Raw genomic sequence first — 14,590 nt, 5'->3', positions numbered from 1 at the left:
CCCAGCCTTCTGCCCTGCACCCCCCCCAGCCCCCAGCCCTCTGACCTGACCCTTGAACCCCCCCCACACCCAGCTTTCTGCCCTGCACCCCCCCCCAGCCCTCTGCCCTGATCTCTGAACACCCCCCCCATATACCCCCCAGCCCTCTGCCCTGACCCCTGAAACCCGCCCCCCCCAGGTCTGGGGTCCCGGCCGCAGGCCCTGATCAGCCCACTGCTGGCCTAGGTGAACAGAACCCCAGGTTGGCAGCGAGCTGAGCAGGCTGGTGGCATAAGATCAGCATTTTAATTTAATTTTAAATGATGCTTCTTAAACATTTTGAAAACCTTGTTTACTTTACATACAATATTTTAGTTATATAATATAAACTTATAGAAAGAGACCTTCTAAAAACGTTAAAATGTATTACCGGCATGCAAAACCTTAAATTAGAGTGAATAAATGAAGACTCGGCACACCACTTCTGAAAGGTTGCCGACCCCTGGTCTAAACATTAAACACATCTTTACAAGTCTAACACCTAGCTTGACCAATACTAACAAAGGTGAGTTGGTCTGGTTTCCAGCTATGAATCTGTCAATGTTCAGCTGACACTTACAGCCTTGGCAAGAGCTAGCACCTTGTCCGCAAACGGTATTCATGTAGTTATATAACATACATTCCTTACCATAATTAATTACAATTCCAAAGTAATTGATTACAAAATCAGTATTTACTTTGGTCTTGATCATTTTTAGGCTTCCATGGGAAGATGAAGAGTACCGACTAGCATCTTTGGAGAATACCAGCACGGAGGACCTGTTTAACAAAATGCTTGGTGGCACTCTACATAAAAAGTGCACCATAACTGAATTTGGCAAGATTGGAGAGGAAGTACATCAAGCATCAGGAAAAAGGTTGAATATGCCAGGAAAAATACCAGCTGTGCGTGAGACTCGCCTTATACTACGGTCCCATGGCATGTGTTCACGAGGGACACCTGCTTCTTCTATGATAAGCTGGAAGCCCAGAGGCATCCATTAAGTACAGTTTCAACACATAAGACAAGTGAGAAACTGTATGAAGTAGTCACTCTTAGCGAGAACATTGCATAAAAAAACCCGGTTACCTACCTTTTGTAAGTGTTGTTCTTCGAGATGTGTTACTCATGTCTAAGGCTGCGAATCATTCATGGAGGGCACGGCTTCCGTGACTTTCCATGACCGCCGTGAATTTTGCAGTGCTGGTGCGGCTGACCCCAGGACCACCCTAGCAGCTGGGGAAGCTGCCCTGGAACAGCAGTCCAGGACCAGCGGCAGTGGCGGCAGGGACCCTGGCTGCCCCCTGCCCGGAGTGGGAGCAGCAGGGGACCCCGGGCTGCCCCCCCAAGCAGCAGCAGCACGGCGCCCCGGGCCGCCCCCCCCCAGCAGCAGCAGGGCCCCAGGCCGCCTCCCCCAGCAGAAGCATCGCCCCGCGCTGCCCCCCACCCCAACAGCCGTCTTCAGGAGCGCCCCCCCTCCCAGAGGATAAGATTTAGTCACAGGTATTTTTAGCAAAAGTCATGGACAGGTCTTGGGGCCGTGACTTTTTGTTTATTGCCCATGACCTGTTACTAAAAATATCTGTGACTAAAACATAGCCTTACTTGCATCCATTCCAAATAGGCGTGTGCGTGCCGGATGCACAGTTGCCGGAAGGTTTTTCCCTTAGTGGTACCTGTCGGGTTGGCTGTAGAGCCCCCGGGAGTCGCACTTTCATGGAGGTGTATGTATATAGGTCCCTGCCGACCCGCCACCTCTTCAGTTCCTTCTTGCCGGATACTCCGACAGAGGGGAGGCGGGTGGGTCTTGGAATGGCCATGAGCAACACATCTCGAGTCCAAGTTAGTGAATCCCAATAAATTCATGGAGGTTAAGTCCATTAATGGCTATTAGCAGGATGGGTAAGGAATGGTGTCCCTAGCCTCTGTTTGTCAGAGGGTGGAGATGGATGGCAGGAGAGAGATCACTTGATCATTACCTCTTAGGTTCACTCCCTCTGGGGTGTGAACCTAAGCATTGGCCACTGTCGGAAGACAGGATACTGGGCTGGATGGACCTTTGGTCTGACCCAGTATGGCCATTCTTATGTTCTTACGTTTCCATCCTACACATTTGCAGTTCAGTGCCCTAGGAGGAACCACACACTCCCTCCCAAGACCAAGTCTATGATGTAAAGCATAACATGAACAAACAAGAACATACTTCCAAGCTGGTTCCACTCCCAAGCAATCCCTAGGAGGGCTCGGAGTTCACCAAGTCGCAGACTGCAGCACCACTCTGCCAAATGCGGCATTGTCTCTAGCCTGCTGTGTGACGGTGTAGTGAGACGTAAAGATGTGAATAGACAACTACATCGCCGCTCTGCAGATGTCTTGAATAGGAACCTGCACCAGAAATGCTGCAGATGAAGCTTGCGCTTTTGTGGAATGCGCCATATGCTGGGGCCGGTATCTCTGCTAGGTCGTAGCATGCCCTGATACAAGCCGTGATCCATGAAGAGATATTTGGGACGACACCGGGATCCTCTTCATCTGCTCAGCAATCGCAATGAAGAGGTGTGTAGATTTCCAAAATGGCTTTGTCCGCTCAATGTAAAAGGCTAATGCTTGTCTGACATCCAGGGAATGGAGCATCCGTTCCTGGTTATTAGGATGTGGCTTAGGGAAGAACACTGGCAGAAAAGTGTCCTGATTTGCATGAAATTGTGAAACTACCTTTGTGAGGAAAGCTGGGTGCAACCACAACTGCACCTTGTCTTTATAAAACACAGTATAAGGGGGCTCGGATCTCAGGGCCTTGAGCTCAGACACCCTCCTGGCTGATGTTATAGCCACTAGGAATGCCACCTTCCAAGAAAAGTAAAGTAGGGAGCATGTTGCTAGGGGCTCGAAGGGAGGACCCATCAGCCTCGAGAGCACAAGGTTGCGATCCCATGGGGGCATCGGCTGCCTTACCTGAGGGCTAAGTTCACTCTAAGCTGCGTTGCCGCGCAGCTGCCTATTAAGCCCCATGCAGGGGCTAGGGCTGCGGCGGGGAGAGATGCCCTCCCCCAGCACGGACCTGCCGCAGCAAGGAGAGGCGCCCCTTCCCACTGGCCCCAGCGCTGACCTGCCGCAGCCAGGGAGAGACGCCTCTCTCCCTGCCCCAAGCTGCTGCGGTGAGACAGAGAGAGAGAGAGAGAGAGGGCTGGGGGGGAGTCCTCTCCCCACCGCAGCCACAGGGCAGCCTGCACCCCCTGAATGCCTCATCCCTGGCCCCACCTCATAGCCCACCCCCTAACCCCTCATCCCCAGCCCCACCCCAGAGCCCTCATTCCCCTCCATCCTCTGCCCCAGCCCCGAGCACCCTCCCGCACCCCAAACACCTCATCCCTGGCCCCACCCGAGCCCGCACCCCGAACTCCTCATCCCTGGCCCCACCCCAACCCTCCCCCCCAGCCCTGAGCCCCCTCCCACTCTCCAAACCCCTTGGCCTCACCCCCACCACATGAATTTTGTTGTGTGACACGTCACCTCCATATTGGGGTACATAACACAATTCATTCGGCACATGGGCGTAAGGTACAGTCTATGAAGCCCTTTGAGGAACAGGCCAATGACTGTCCAGCTGAGTCGGGATGGAAAGCCGAAATAGCGGCCAGGTGCACCTTGATTGATGATATCGCCAGGCCTTGCTGTTTTAGATGAAGTAAACAGTCCAGGATGAAGGGAATTGATGACTGTAACGGAAGAGTGCCCTTCTGCAGTGACGAAATCGAGACCCTCTTCCACTTAGCTAGATAAATGGCCCGAGTGGATGGCTTTCTGCTGCCAAGGAGAACCTCCCTAACTGAGTCTGAGCATGCAAGCTCTAATGGGATTAGCCATGGAGTTTCCATTCCATGAGGTGGAGAGACTCTAGATTGGGATGCTGGAGGCGGCCATGGTCCTGCGTGATGAAGTCCGGGACCAGGGGCAGAGTTATAGGCGTGTCCACCAACAAGTCTAGAAGCATGGTGAACCAGTGGCTGACCTGGCCATGCTGGTGCTATCAAGATTATTGATGCTCTCTCTTGTCAGACCTTCAGCAGGACCTTGTGAACGAACGGGAAGGGCAGGAACACATACAGCAAGTGCCCCTTTCAAGGGAAGAGAAAGGCGTCCATGAGTGAGCCCAGGCCTCCATGGGAAGGAACAGAACTGCTGACACTTGCTGTTGCACTGTGTCATGAATAGGTCTATCTGGGGAAATCCCCACCTTTGGAAGACGTTGATAGCGACATCCAGGCGGAGGGACCACTCGTGGCCGTGAAAGGACCTGCTGAGATGATCGGCCAGTTCATTCTGCGAGCCCGGAAGGCTCCAAATGTATTGAGTGGGCGAATCAGAAGTTCCACAGCTTGAGAGCTTCCTGACACAGGTGAGAGGAGCGACCACCACCCTGTCTGTTTATATAGAACATCGCTGTGGTATTGTCTGTCAATACCGATACACATCTGTAGATGGGTTTGGAACATCTGGCAAGCGAGGCGAACCGCACACAGCTCCCTGATGTTGATGTGCAGCGAAAATTCCCTCTGGGACCAGAGACCTTGGGTCCTGAATCTTCCTAGGTGCGCCCCCCCATCCCATTGCTGACGCATCTGTGACTAGGGACCGCGATGGTTGAGGCCTGGAGAAGGGTATACCCGCACATACTGCTTGCAGGTCGAGCCACCACAAGAGGGACTTGAGGAGTGAGTGTGACCAATTTGTCTAGGTAGTCTTGGTTCGGCCTGTATACCTGGGCTAGCCAAGCCTGAAGGGGATGGAGACGCAGCCTGCCATGCTGTACCACATACGTGCAAGGAGCCATATGCCCGAGCAGTTTCAGGCAATTTCACACCATAGTAATGAGGAATCTTCTGAGATCCTCTTATGATGGTGTCCATGGCAAGGAAGCGAGATACCAGGAGGAATGCCCTGGCCTGATCAGAGTCTAGGAGAGCGCTGATCTGACTTTCCCACATTCAAAATAAGGCCGAGCCTGTGGAATGTCATCTGCACCAAGCTCACGTGGGCCTCCACTTGGGCCCAGGAGCGGCCCTTGATTAGCCAGTCGTCTAGATACGGAAATACTTACACTTGCCGCTTCCGCAGGAAGGCTGCCACAACCGCCATGCACTTGGTTAGCACCTGAGGAGCTGCCACGAGGCCGAAGAGGAGGACCGTAAACTGATAGTGGGTGTTGTTGACCATGAAACGGAGGAACTGTCTGTGGGAGAGGATTATAGACATTTGAAAGTCTGTGTCCTTCAAGTTAAGGGTGGAGTACCAGTCCCCCAGATCAAGGGAGGGAATAATGGAAGCCAGGGAGATCATGCGGAACTTCAATTTCTTCATGAATTTGTTTAGGTTTTGCAGGTCTAAAATAGGCCTGAGCCCACCCTTGACTTTAGGGATTAGGAAATACTGGGAGTAGAACCCCTTGCCCATGAACTCCAGAGGGACCGCCTCTACTGCCCCGAATTATAGGAGCATTTGCACCTCCTGCACTAGAAGTTGCTCGTGAGAAGAGTCCCTGAAGAGGGACAGGGAGCATGCGTGAGAAGGCGGGAGGGACCAGAATTGGAGAGAATATCCCAATTCTACCGTGCTCAAGACCCATTGGTCTAAGGTGATCTGAGCCCAGGCATGGTAGAAATGGGATAGATGATTCATAAAGGGAGGGGAAGAATCTGGGATCTCAACTGATGAGTTGCCCCCGGGTGCACCTTCAAAAGTTTGGTTTGGAGGCTGAGGGCTGCTTTGCAGTGCCTTGGCTCTGGTTAGAGGAGGACTGAGAGGGCCTCTGCCTATTACTGCTGCCCCACTTCCTGCTATAGTCCTGCCTAGGATGAGCTGAATAGAAACGAGGGGCAGGTTGCGGCTTAAAAGGTTTTCTTTGGAGGGTTGGCGTATGAACCACCAGGGACTTCAGGGTTGTCCACGAGTCTTTCAGGCTGTGGAGCCTAGTGTCTGTTAGCGTCAAGAATAGTCCTGAACAGTCAAAAGGCAAGTCCTGGATAGAGTGTTGGATGTTGTGTGAGAGCCCCGACACTTGAAGCCATGAGCTCCATCTCATGGCTATCACAGTTGCCATCGTCTGGGTTGCTGAGGCCACTGAGTCCAGGGAGGGCTGTAAGGAGGTACTCGCGACGACCTTGCCCTCCTTCAGGACAGCCACAAACTCCGAGCGGGAGTCCACCGCTGAAGTAGTTCCTGAAACTTAGACAGCATGTTCCAGGAATTATAACTAGTTGGCAATGCGAAGCTGAAGCCCCCGGTAGAATACCCCGTCCTACCAAAGAGACATAGCTTCTTCGGATTTAGGAGTCTGCCCTGGTTGTCCCTGCCTTTCTTTCTGGCTGGCGGCTTCCACTACCAGAGTGCCCGTATGAGGATGAGTAAACAGGCACTCATACCCCTCAGAGGGCACAAAGTATTTTCTCTCTACCCCTTTTGCCATGGGGGGAGGGAGGAAAGAGAGGTGGGTGTTTGACACAACATCTTAGTGGTGTTATGGATAGTCTTAATGAGGGGCAAAGCCACACTCAAAGGACCTTCAGGGACCAGAAAGTTTTGAGCCACCCTCTTGAGCAACTTTTGGTGTGCCCTGTTGTCCGTGGCAGGCAGTGTGGTGGAAGTGCCTGCCACCACTTCATCCAGGGAGAATAAGGAAGATGCCCATGGAGGCACCAGATCTTCCTGCCCCTCCGGTTCAGTGTTGATAAATGAACACATTGGAAAACGTAAAGGAAAGTTACCTGTTCCGTAACTGGCGTTCTTCGAGATGTGTTGCTCAGGTGTATTCCACTATAGGTGTGCGTGCTCGCCACGTGCACCAGTGCTGGAAGTTTTTCCCTTAGCAGTATCCATAGTGGGGGAGCACCACTGCGACCCCTGGAGTGGCGCCGACATATCGCCCCAAAAAGGGGGCTGCGTGCTCCCCCCCACCCTCAGTTCCTTCTTGCCACCAGTGAAGGTAGTCGGAACTTGCTCCAGCCTTGGCTGCAGCATTTATAGCCTTAGTGGTATCTAGTTCACTGAACTGCTTCTTTGCTGAACTTTTCTTCTGTTAGTGCCTGGCTCGGGGCATGCCCCGTGGCCCAGGCTTCAAGTCGTGCGACTCTTGTTGCAACTCTATGCCCAGAAGCAATCCACACACTCAGTGTCTTCGCTGTCTGGGCGAGGCTCACATTAGTGAGCATTGTAAGATTTGCCGCTCCTTCAAGCCTTGGACAAAGCGTGAGCGTGAGATCCGACTCCGTGCTTTGCGAATGGAGTCAGCATTGGCACTGGCGCGTCGACCCGACTCCGCGCCCGGCACCATGTCTTCGGTGCGCAGCGAGGCACCGTCGACGACTCGGCACTGCTCTCCCAGTAAGAAGCAAGGGAAGACTCAGCGGCGCCGAGAGAAGGAGAGGGGTGAGACCAGACCCGAAAACATAATCCCAACATACAAAATGATGGGACTAAATTAGCTGTTACCACTCAAGAAAGCTCTTGAAGTCATTGAGGCTAGTTCTCTGAAAACATCTGCTGACTGCAGCGGCAGTCAAAAAAGCTAATGGAATGTTAGGAACCATTAGGAAAGGGCAAGATCATAAGACAATAAATATCATAATACCACTATATAAATTCATGGTACAACCACATCGTGAATGCTGCATGAAGTTCTGGTCGCCCCATCTCAAAAATGATATATTAGAATTGGAAAAAGTACAGAGAAGTGCAACAAAAATGATGACGGATATGGAACAGCTTCCGTATGTGGAGAGATTAAAAGAACTGGAACTGTTCAGCCTGGAAATGAGACAACTAAAGGGGATATGACTGGTGTGGAGAAAGTGAAGAAGGACGTGTTACTCACCCCCCTTCTTATAACACAAGAACCAGGGCTCACCCAATGAAATGAATGGGCAGCAGGTTTAAAACAAACAAAAGGACGCATCTCTTCACACAGCGCGCAGACTACCTGTGGAACTCACTGCCGGGGGATGTTGGGATCTAGTATAACTGGGTTCGAACAAGAACTAGGGCAGTTCATGGCGGGCGGCCCAGCAACCCTGCGATGGCTTTGAGCCAAGGGGGCCGGAGACGCTGCCCCGTGGGGCGTTAGCTGCGAGATCCCCGCAGCGGAGCGGCTGCCCCGGGCGCCGGGCGGGCTCTTGCCGGGCAGAGTCCAGCCCAGGCGGCTGCTCCCCGCGCGCGACGCGACGCGACAACACCGAGGCCGGGGCCTCGCTGCGGGCTGGGCGGGAGCGGAGCGGAGCCCCCGGCCCGGCCCGGCCCGCGGGGTCTCCGCCGCTCGGGGCGCCCCAGGGCCAGCGGCGGGGCGAGGCGGGGTCCCTGGCAGCGCCCGACCTACCTGGCGGGGCCCGACGGCAGCGCGAGCCCCGGCGCCAGGGCGGCGTTGTCAAGGGCAACACGCCACGTGACCCGAGCGCGGCCGCGCGCGCCGGTCGCTGAGCCCAGTCCGGCGCAGGCTGCGCGCGCGGGTTCGCCTCCTGGCTCCCCCTAGAGCTGCCGCCCGCTCCCTTGACACCCCAGCTCCCCGAGTCGCAGGCGCTGCAAGCGGGGCTAACCAGGGGCTTCCCCTGACGAGGGGGCGGGGACCAGCCGCTCCCCCCCCCCCGTCACAGCCACAGCGGGGCCTGGAAACGCCCGTTCCTGGGCTGCATCCACCTGCGCCCCGTCAGGGCAGCGAGCGCCACCGCCCGCCCGCCTGCAGCAGAGCCGAAATCGTGGATCCTCGCGGCGGAGGCGGCCCGAACCCCGAGCTAGACACATGGGGAGAGGAGACTCCGGGCCTGGTGAAAGCCAAGGTCCTGCCGCAGCCATGAGAGCCGCAGGGACCTGCTGCTTCAGGGGCGTTGGTGCTCGGGCCGGGGCAGCGGGTGAAGAGCCCCTGGCCGCAGGGACGTGCTGTGTGAACTGCTCCTCCCCCTCCCTCTCAGCTGTTCCCCGGGGTTAAAGAGGCGCTGGGAGGAGGGGGAGGAGTTGATCAGGGGGCCCATGGACCCCCTGGAGTACCCTTGGGGACCCCCAGGCCCCAGTTTGAGAAACGCTGCCTTAGGCAGCAGTAGTGGGCTTAACCCTGAATGTGGAGATTGTGGATGGTGCCTGGTACAGATGTCTCAATGTTTTCGTGCTGACTTCTGGTCACCCTATTTTGGAGCATAAGTAGCAGCCAAATTATTTGAAGACACAAAACCATGACACCCATTCCATGTTGTATATTAATGTTTATTGAATCACTCATGTAAGAATTCTCTCTTTATTAAAATCATTTGGGTTCTAAACTGATTATTTACAGACATAACCTCTTGTATCACCAATAGATTCCTACATCTCACAATAGTATCTACAGTTATTACACTATGTAACAACATTCATATTTTCAAGCTTTTTATATTAATTATTAATTCCAATTTGTTGAGAAAGAGAGCATGCTGGGAGCTCCAAGAACTCAAAAAGAAGGGGTAGGATGTGGACGTGGGGCTGGCCAGGCCACAACTAGAAAATACAAAATTGTCAGTCAAGAGAGGATGTGTACGTACAGCCCTCCCACCGCCAAAGGGGCAGAAATAACCAAGCAAATGCACCTGGTGTCCTGAAAACCCAGAGAAATCAGCCCACGGAGAAAGGCACCAAAAAGTGACATCTAACGGGAACCAGGGATCAGATTGAGGCAGCACATGGTGCTTCACTGAACCAGATCCCATCAGCTTCTGCAGAATTTAAGCTTTCATTCTACATTTTTAAGCGCTTATGGTTGTAAAGAAAAACTTCTGAATGTGACCCCCAAACCTGTGGCCAGCTTGAATCTGAAGCTGGAGAGAAACTGTAGGGTCTCATCATGTAAGGTGCCAGGAACCCCTATTCACCACAAAGGGGGGGTTAACTGAAATCTAGTGATGACCATTTATATCGCAACACTGATTACCATTTCAGTTTCCCCTCCCCTATTCTGACAGCTGGAAGCTAACTTCTCCCCCTCCTCCCTCAGGCAAAAATCACTTCATATCTGAGAGAGAGGCTCTAAGGTCTGTCAAAAAGTTATGTTTCATGGCAAGAAATTAATAAAACAAATGTAAAGCACTATCTCTGTGTCCTGCAGAGACAGAGACTAGGTGTATGCAGCAGGAGGGCATGACCAAGCTCCTTTAGAAGCTATGTCCTGTAGGAACATGGTACATGTCCAAAGGCGATCTAAGGAAATACAAATCCCTGGGGCTTTTGACACAGCAACCATGGAGATAGGAAGGCTGGGTGGAACCTCCCAGAGGAAATATTAGGAATCTACCCCCCCCCCCCACCGCATCCCCCAAACAGGAATTCTTATTAAAGACTTTTGTATAAGCATTAATGAAACCTCACCCTGTTGAGGTAATGGACTCTACCATGTGGAAGAGGCAAGAATGGAGAGATCAGAAGGGGCATGTCTGAACCTGCAAACTGACCAAGTCACAGGGACGTTAAAAAGTGGGTCCAGGATACAGCAAGAGGGAGCTGGTATCTGACAGTGTGATGGTGACAGATTGGAGGAGAAATGTATGCTATCAACTTTTCTGTTTTCACTGTGACTAAGCTGAGAATGTCGTATCCTATTTAGCATTTGAGATGGGTCAATCTGGAGATGTTAAGCAGTTTATTTTCTTTTGATACCATTTTTGCAGTGTTTTTAAATGACTCTTCTTTTTGTTAATATTATTGTTATATGGGTAAATCACACGCACGTCCCTGGAGAAACAAGAAATCTGTTATCTCCACGGAGAGGTACTGAATGGTACCTACACCCACCTCAGTCCTGGCCAAGGTACACAGACAAAGGTGTACGCTCCTTGACCTGTGTTGCCATCATGCTCTGGCAGGCCAATTCAAGGGGAGAAGCTGATGGATCAAGTAGGAGCTAAGAGTTGGCGGGCAGAGGTTGGTCACAGAGACCAGCACATGACTTCAGGTTAATGTAAATCCTGGATAAACAAGAGAATTCCTCTCCTCTCAAATTGACTGGCAGGACTTTGTGAGAGCGCAGAGAAAAGATTTTCCAAAAAGTGGGAGAGGCAAAGGCACTGCTGGGCCACAAACAGCGGAGGAAAGTATGCAAGCTCTTGGTGTCGGGTTGGAAAAGTTATAGACAGATGCCAAAAGAGTTTTGAATCTCATGCTTCCTAACTCTGGGAGGTTTGCTTGGCACTGCACAGATGGGATCATCACTCTTACCCATCCATCCTCCCTCCCACGTTTGTTTCACCTGCCTATTAAGTTTTGCCTGAACCTAGGCTTGTAAATTCTCTGGGACCGGGGCTGTTTTTTATTGTGTGACTGCACACGGCTCAGCCCAACAAGACTCTCATCTGGCTGGTGCCTCCACGTAACACAAACAACAACCTAGACACCGTATTTCTCTGCTGGAGTCTAGCCGTCTCCATGTGATCAGCAGTTCCAGGCAAAAGGAGTGGATTGGCAGTCGAAGTTGCGCTCTGTACATGGTCTGTTTCAGCTATGCAGGGCAGGTGTCATTCAGCACTGGAGCTATTCCTGGCTCCACAGAGGGGGACAAGTGGGTAAGAGGAAACCAAAGACACTCCCCCACATGCTCAGTTGGGGAGACATGGCTGGGGGAATGAAAGAGAGAAATCTCTCCCCTCTGAGCAGCAAGGAAGCAAGTGTTACCTCAAGCCCTGCTTAGGTGCGGAGGGAGGGGAACTCCTTTAGTCCTCTCTGAGAGGATGGAACCAAACTCAGGCCAAGGGTGGGAGGGTCTAGGGCACAGCCTGAGTTTAGTTCCATTCAATTTGGAAAGAGGGAACCCTGCCAGAGGGGCTGGTCAATTTACAGAGCATGGTCGCTGTTTGGTCCCCTCTCCTGGTGCTCATCCATTGGGGCGCCTGGGCACTTGGTTCCTTTGCTCTGCTCTTTTGGGGGCTGTGGTGACAGTTCAGGATTTCCACTAAGATTTTAAGTGGGCAGGAGGTCACTAAACTGGAGCCACACAGGAGAATTTGAGAAGACATTCAGCTTCAGGGGAGTATTTGGAGTTTCATTTTAGGCCGAGATAAAGGTGAAGAAAGTATATCTGGCTGGGAGATTGCGCCTTGAACCATTTCAGCTTAGTGGGAAATTTGGGGAAAAGCCAATTGTTATTGTGAAACTCCAGATGTTTCTGAAAAAGTCAGAAGCCCCCGATCTGCCCAGTGAGGCAGAGACTAGGCAGAAGCAGTTTGACACAGGCAGTGCTTAGCCCAGGGAGTTTGTGATGATGACAATGTCCAAGGAGATGCTCATCCAAGTGAAGTATTGTCTCAGAAAAACAAAATTAACATTCCCCTTGAGCATGTGAATACTTTGTAATTTTGAGGGTATTTACAGATCCAGTTCAGAGTACCAAAATGGCTACAAGCCAGAGAAAGGAAATAGGTACAAGGCCTTCACTGTGCTTTCCAAGTGGCAGGACAGCATCTGACCTCAGAGAACCAGAGGGCCAGACATACATCTAGGTTAGAGGCACTTCAGTAAGTTCACCTTGCCCTCTCCCCAAGCCATGCTAAATTCAGTCCAGGGGAAAGTGAGTATGGCTCCATAGATGTCAGTGCATGGTGCCTGCTTACACTAGGACTAGGTTGAGCCTACTGGGTCAACATTTGGAACTGGTGAGCACGTTAGTCTCATTAGCATGAGTCGCAGACAAGCAGTGAGGAAGACTAGAATTCTGGGACCAAGTGACTTTTCTCATCTCCCCCCCAGTCTATTTCTCATCCCTACATTCAGTATTTTAGGGTGCCAGGCGCAACCCCTCCAGTGCGCTGATGGCCATGCTGTGGGAGATGCTCCTCAGCTCAGGCCATGGAACTGGTGGGCTACACTGCAGGGGGGTTGCTTCTAGGGCTGTATGCTGGAGGAGTACACTCTGGTCCCTAGGGATTGGCCCAGGTGTGGTAAACTGTCTAACAGGCTACATCAGTCCTAATGCCCCAGCTAGTTCCATGAGGGCTCAGGAAGCTCACACACTTACTGTCCAGCACTACCATGACTGCAGTAGCCTGGGCTATTACCATCATAGTAGTGGTGGTTATACAATGTTCAGGGTAGCAGGCACAGCACTAGTCTCTCCTATCCCTGGTGCTAGTACCAAAATGCGGCTAGAGGCTCACATGAAGCCATGTATGGTCTTTAACTTTGTTCTGAAGCTCTTGTGTTATCCAGCTCCTTGGCAATATTGTTTGGAAACTTGGCACATTCACAACGTGTGGGAAGAAGGTGCCTGGTCTCTCTCTCTCACACTGTGGTTTGTAGAAACTCCCAGAGTTTAAAGAACATTTTAAAAAAGGAAAAAAAAATCAGTAAAAAAATATTCTCTGAGATGTAAGGACGTTTGTACTTTGCATTTTCTTGGCCACCTCCTCCTGTGTCACATGCCAGCTCCCCAGAGTGTCTGGTTCCAAAGGCAGTGGGACACCTTGTGTGTAGCTATGAAGTTCCAATGAGCAGCACTATCCACCTCTGTTCAGCTACCCAAGAGCATCACAGTCTGTTTGTCTGGGTCACAAATCAGTGACTTTGTTCTCCACAGCAGCTGCGATCTGCTGCAGTCGATATCCCAGCTGCATCTTCTGGGCTGTCGGGTCTTCTTCCAAGGCTGTGATGATCTGCAACAAGACTCAGAGCTCACTGGCAACCTCCCTTGTGCACAGAATACTATTAGCAGCAGATTCCCCTGGCTGAGGGCAAGCCTCAACTCTGTTGCAGCTATGGGTATTGGGATCCACAGTGACGGTATGTCTCAGAGGGACCCCCTGCAGCCTTGTCATCCCAGTGGTAGTCCCCTCTGGGCACCCTATGTTTTCCTCTGTGCTATCACCCACTCCTCTCCCGCAAACAATGCTCATCCCTTTTATTTTTATTTATTTATTTTAAATAATTTTGTTTACCTACAGAAAAAAGTTATGCAAAAACCAAGGGGGGTGCCAAAGGCAAAAAATCTTCATTTTAAAACAGCCAATAAAAATTGCTAAGTGATAATAGAGTAGTCACTTGACAGATCATTTCCTCTGTTGTTTGTAGTGTTACTGTAGCCATGCTGGTCCCAGCATATTAGAGTGAGGTAACATCTTTTATTGGGCCAATTTCTGATTGGTGAGAAAGACAAGCTTTCATACTTAAGCTCACCAAACAGAAGTTGGTCCAATAAAAGATATTACATCACCCACCTTGTCTAACATCATTTCCTTAACAGTTAGACACATGGAAATGCATACTTCTTACACTGAAAATGTAACAAAGTCATTATTCTCATTAAGTACAAAGAAATGCATGTTTCATTACAGCAAAACAGCCTTAACTCTTCCCCAAAGTAGATAATATTCTTTCATCAGTAATCTCAAATAACACAAAGCCCTCTGAAAAAGAAACAAAAATTAAATATGTAAACATTAAACAGTCTCAAATGTAAGTCCTCATGCATAATTTTCACCATAAAAATCTATATTGTACACTTTACCTATTAAAATACACATAATATCAAGAAACTGCAATCTCAAATACTTCTATTGTTAATTAATAAATATT

The 14,590-nt window shown here is 51.1% G+C and overlaps 2 protein-coding genes across 6 annotated transcripts in view; both read right to left on the bottom strand.

Annotated features, from left to right (window-relative positions):
• Positions 1 to 8,442, bottom strand: part of LOC112119614 (poly [ADP-ribose] polymerase tankyrase-2-like) — a 19,485-nt gene extending 11,043 nt beyond the window's left edge. Inside the window, exon 1 of one of the 2 annotated variants that reach the window (XM_026659303.1) lies at positions 8,388 to 8,442. The gene's annotated coding sequence lies outside the window, so the exon portion shown is untranslated. The remainder of the gene's footprint in view (positions 1 to 8,387) is intronic. The other variant, XM_026659302.1, reaches the window with a different exon arrangement.
• A 1,878-nt stretch (positions 8,443 to 10,320) lies between these two features.
• The window catches only part of PLXNB1 (plexin B1), a 138,529-nt gene continuing 134,259 nt past the window's right edge, over positions 10,321 to 14,590 (bottom strand). For all 4 annotated transcript variants that reach the window (XM_029913384.1, XM_029913386.1, XM_029913387.1 and 1 more), the window contains one exon: positions 10,321 to 13,671. In XM_029913384.1, coding sequence (XP_029769244.1) covers positions 13,567 to 13,671 — 105 coding nt within the window. In that variant the 3' untranslated portion in view covers positions 10,321 to 13,566. The remainder of the gene's footprint in view (positions 13,672 to 14,590) is intronic.

The sequence above is a fragment of the Terrapene carolina genome, unplaced genomic scaffold (genome assembly GCF_002925995.2).
Source record: "Terrapene carolina triunguis isolate 2854851 unplaced genomic scaffold, T_m_triunguis-2.0 Scaffold627, whole genome shotgun sequence".
Classification (NCBI taxonomy): domain Eukaryota; kingdom Metazoa; phylum Chordata; order Testudines; family Emydidae; genus Terrapene; species Terrapene triunguis.
Note: the sequence above shows the minus strand (reverse complement) of the source record. Positions and strands in the feature narration are given on the sequence as shown.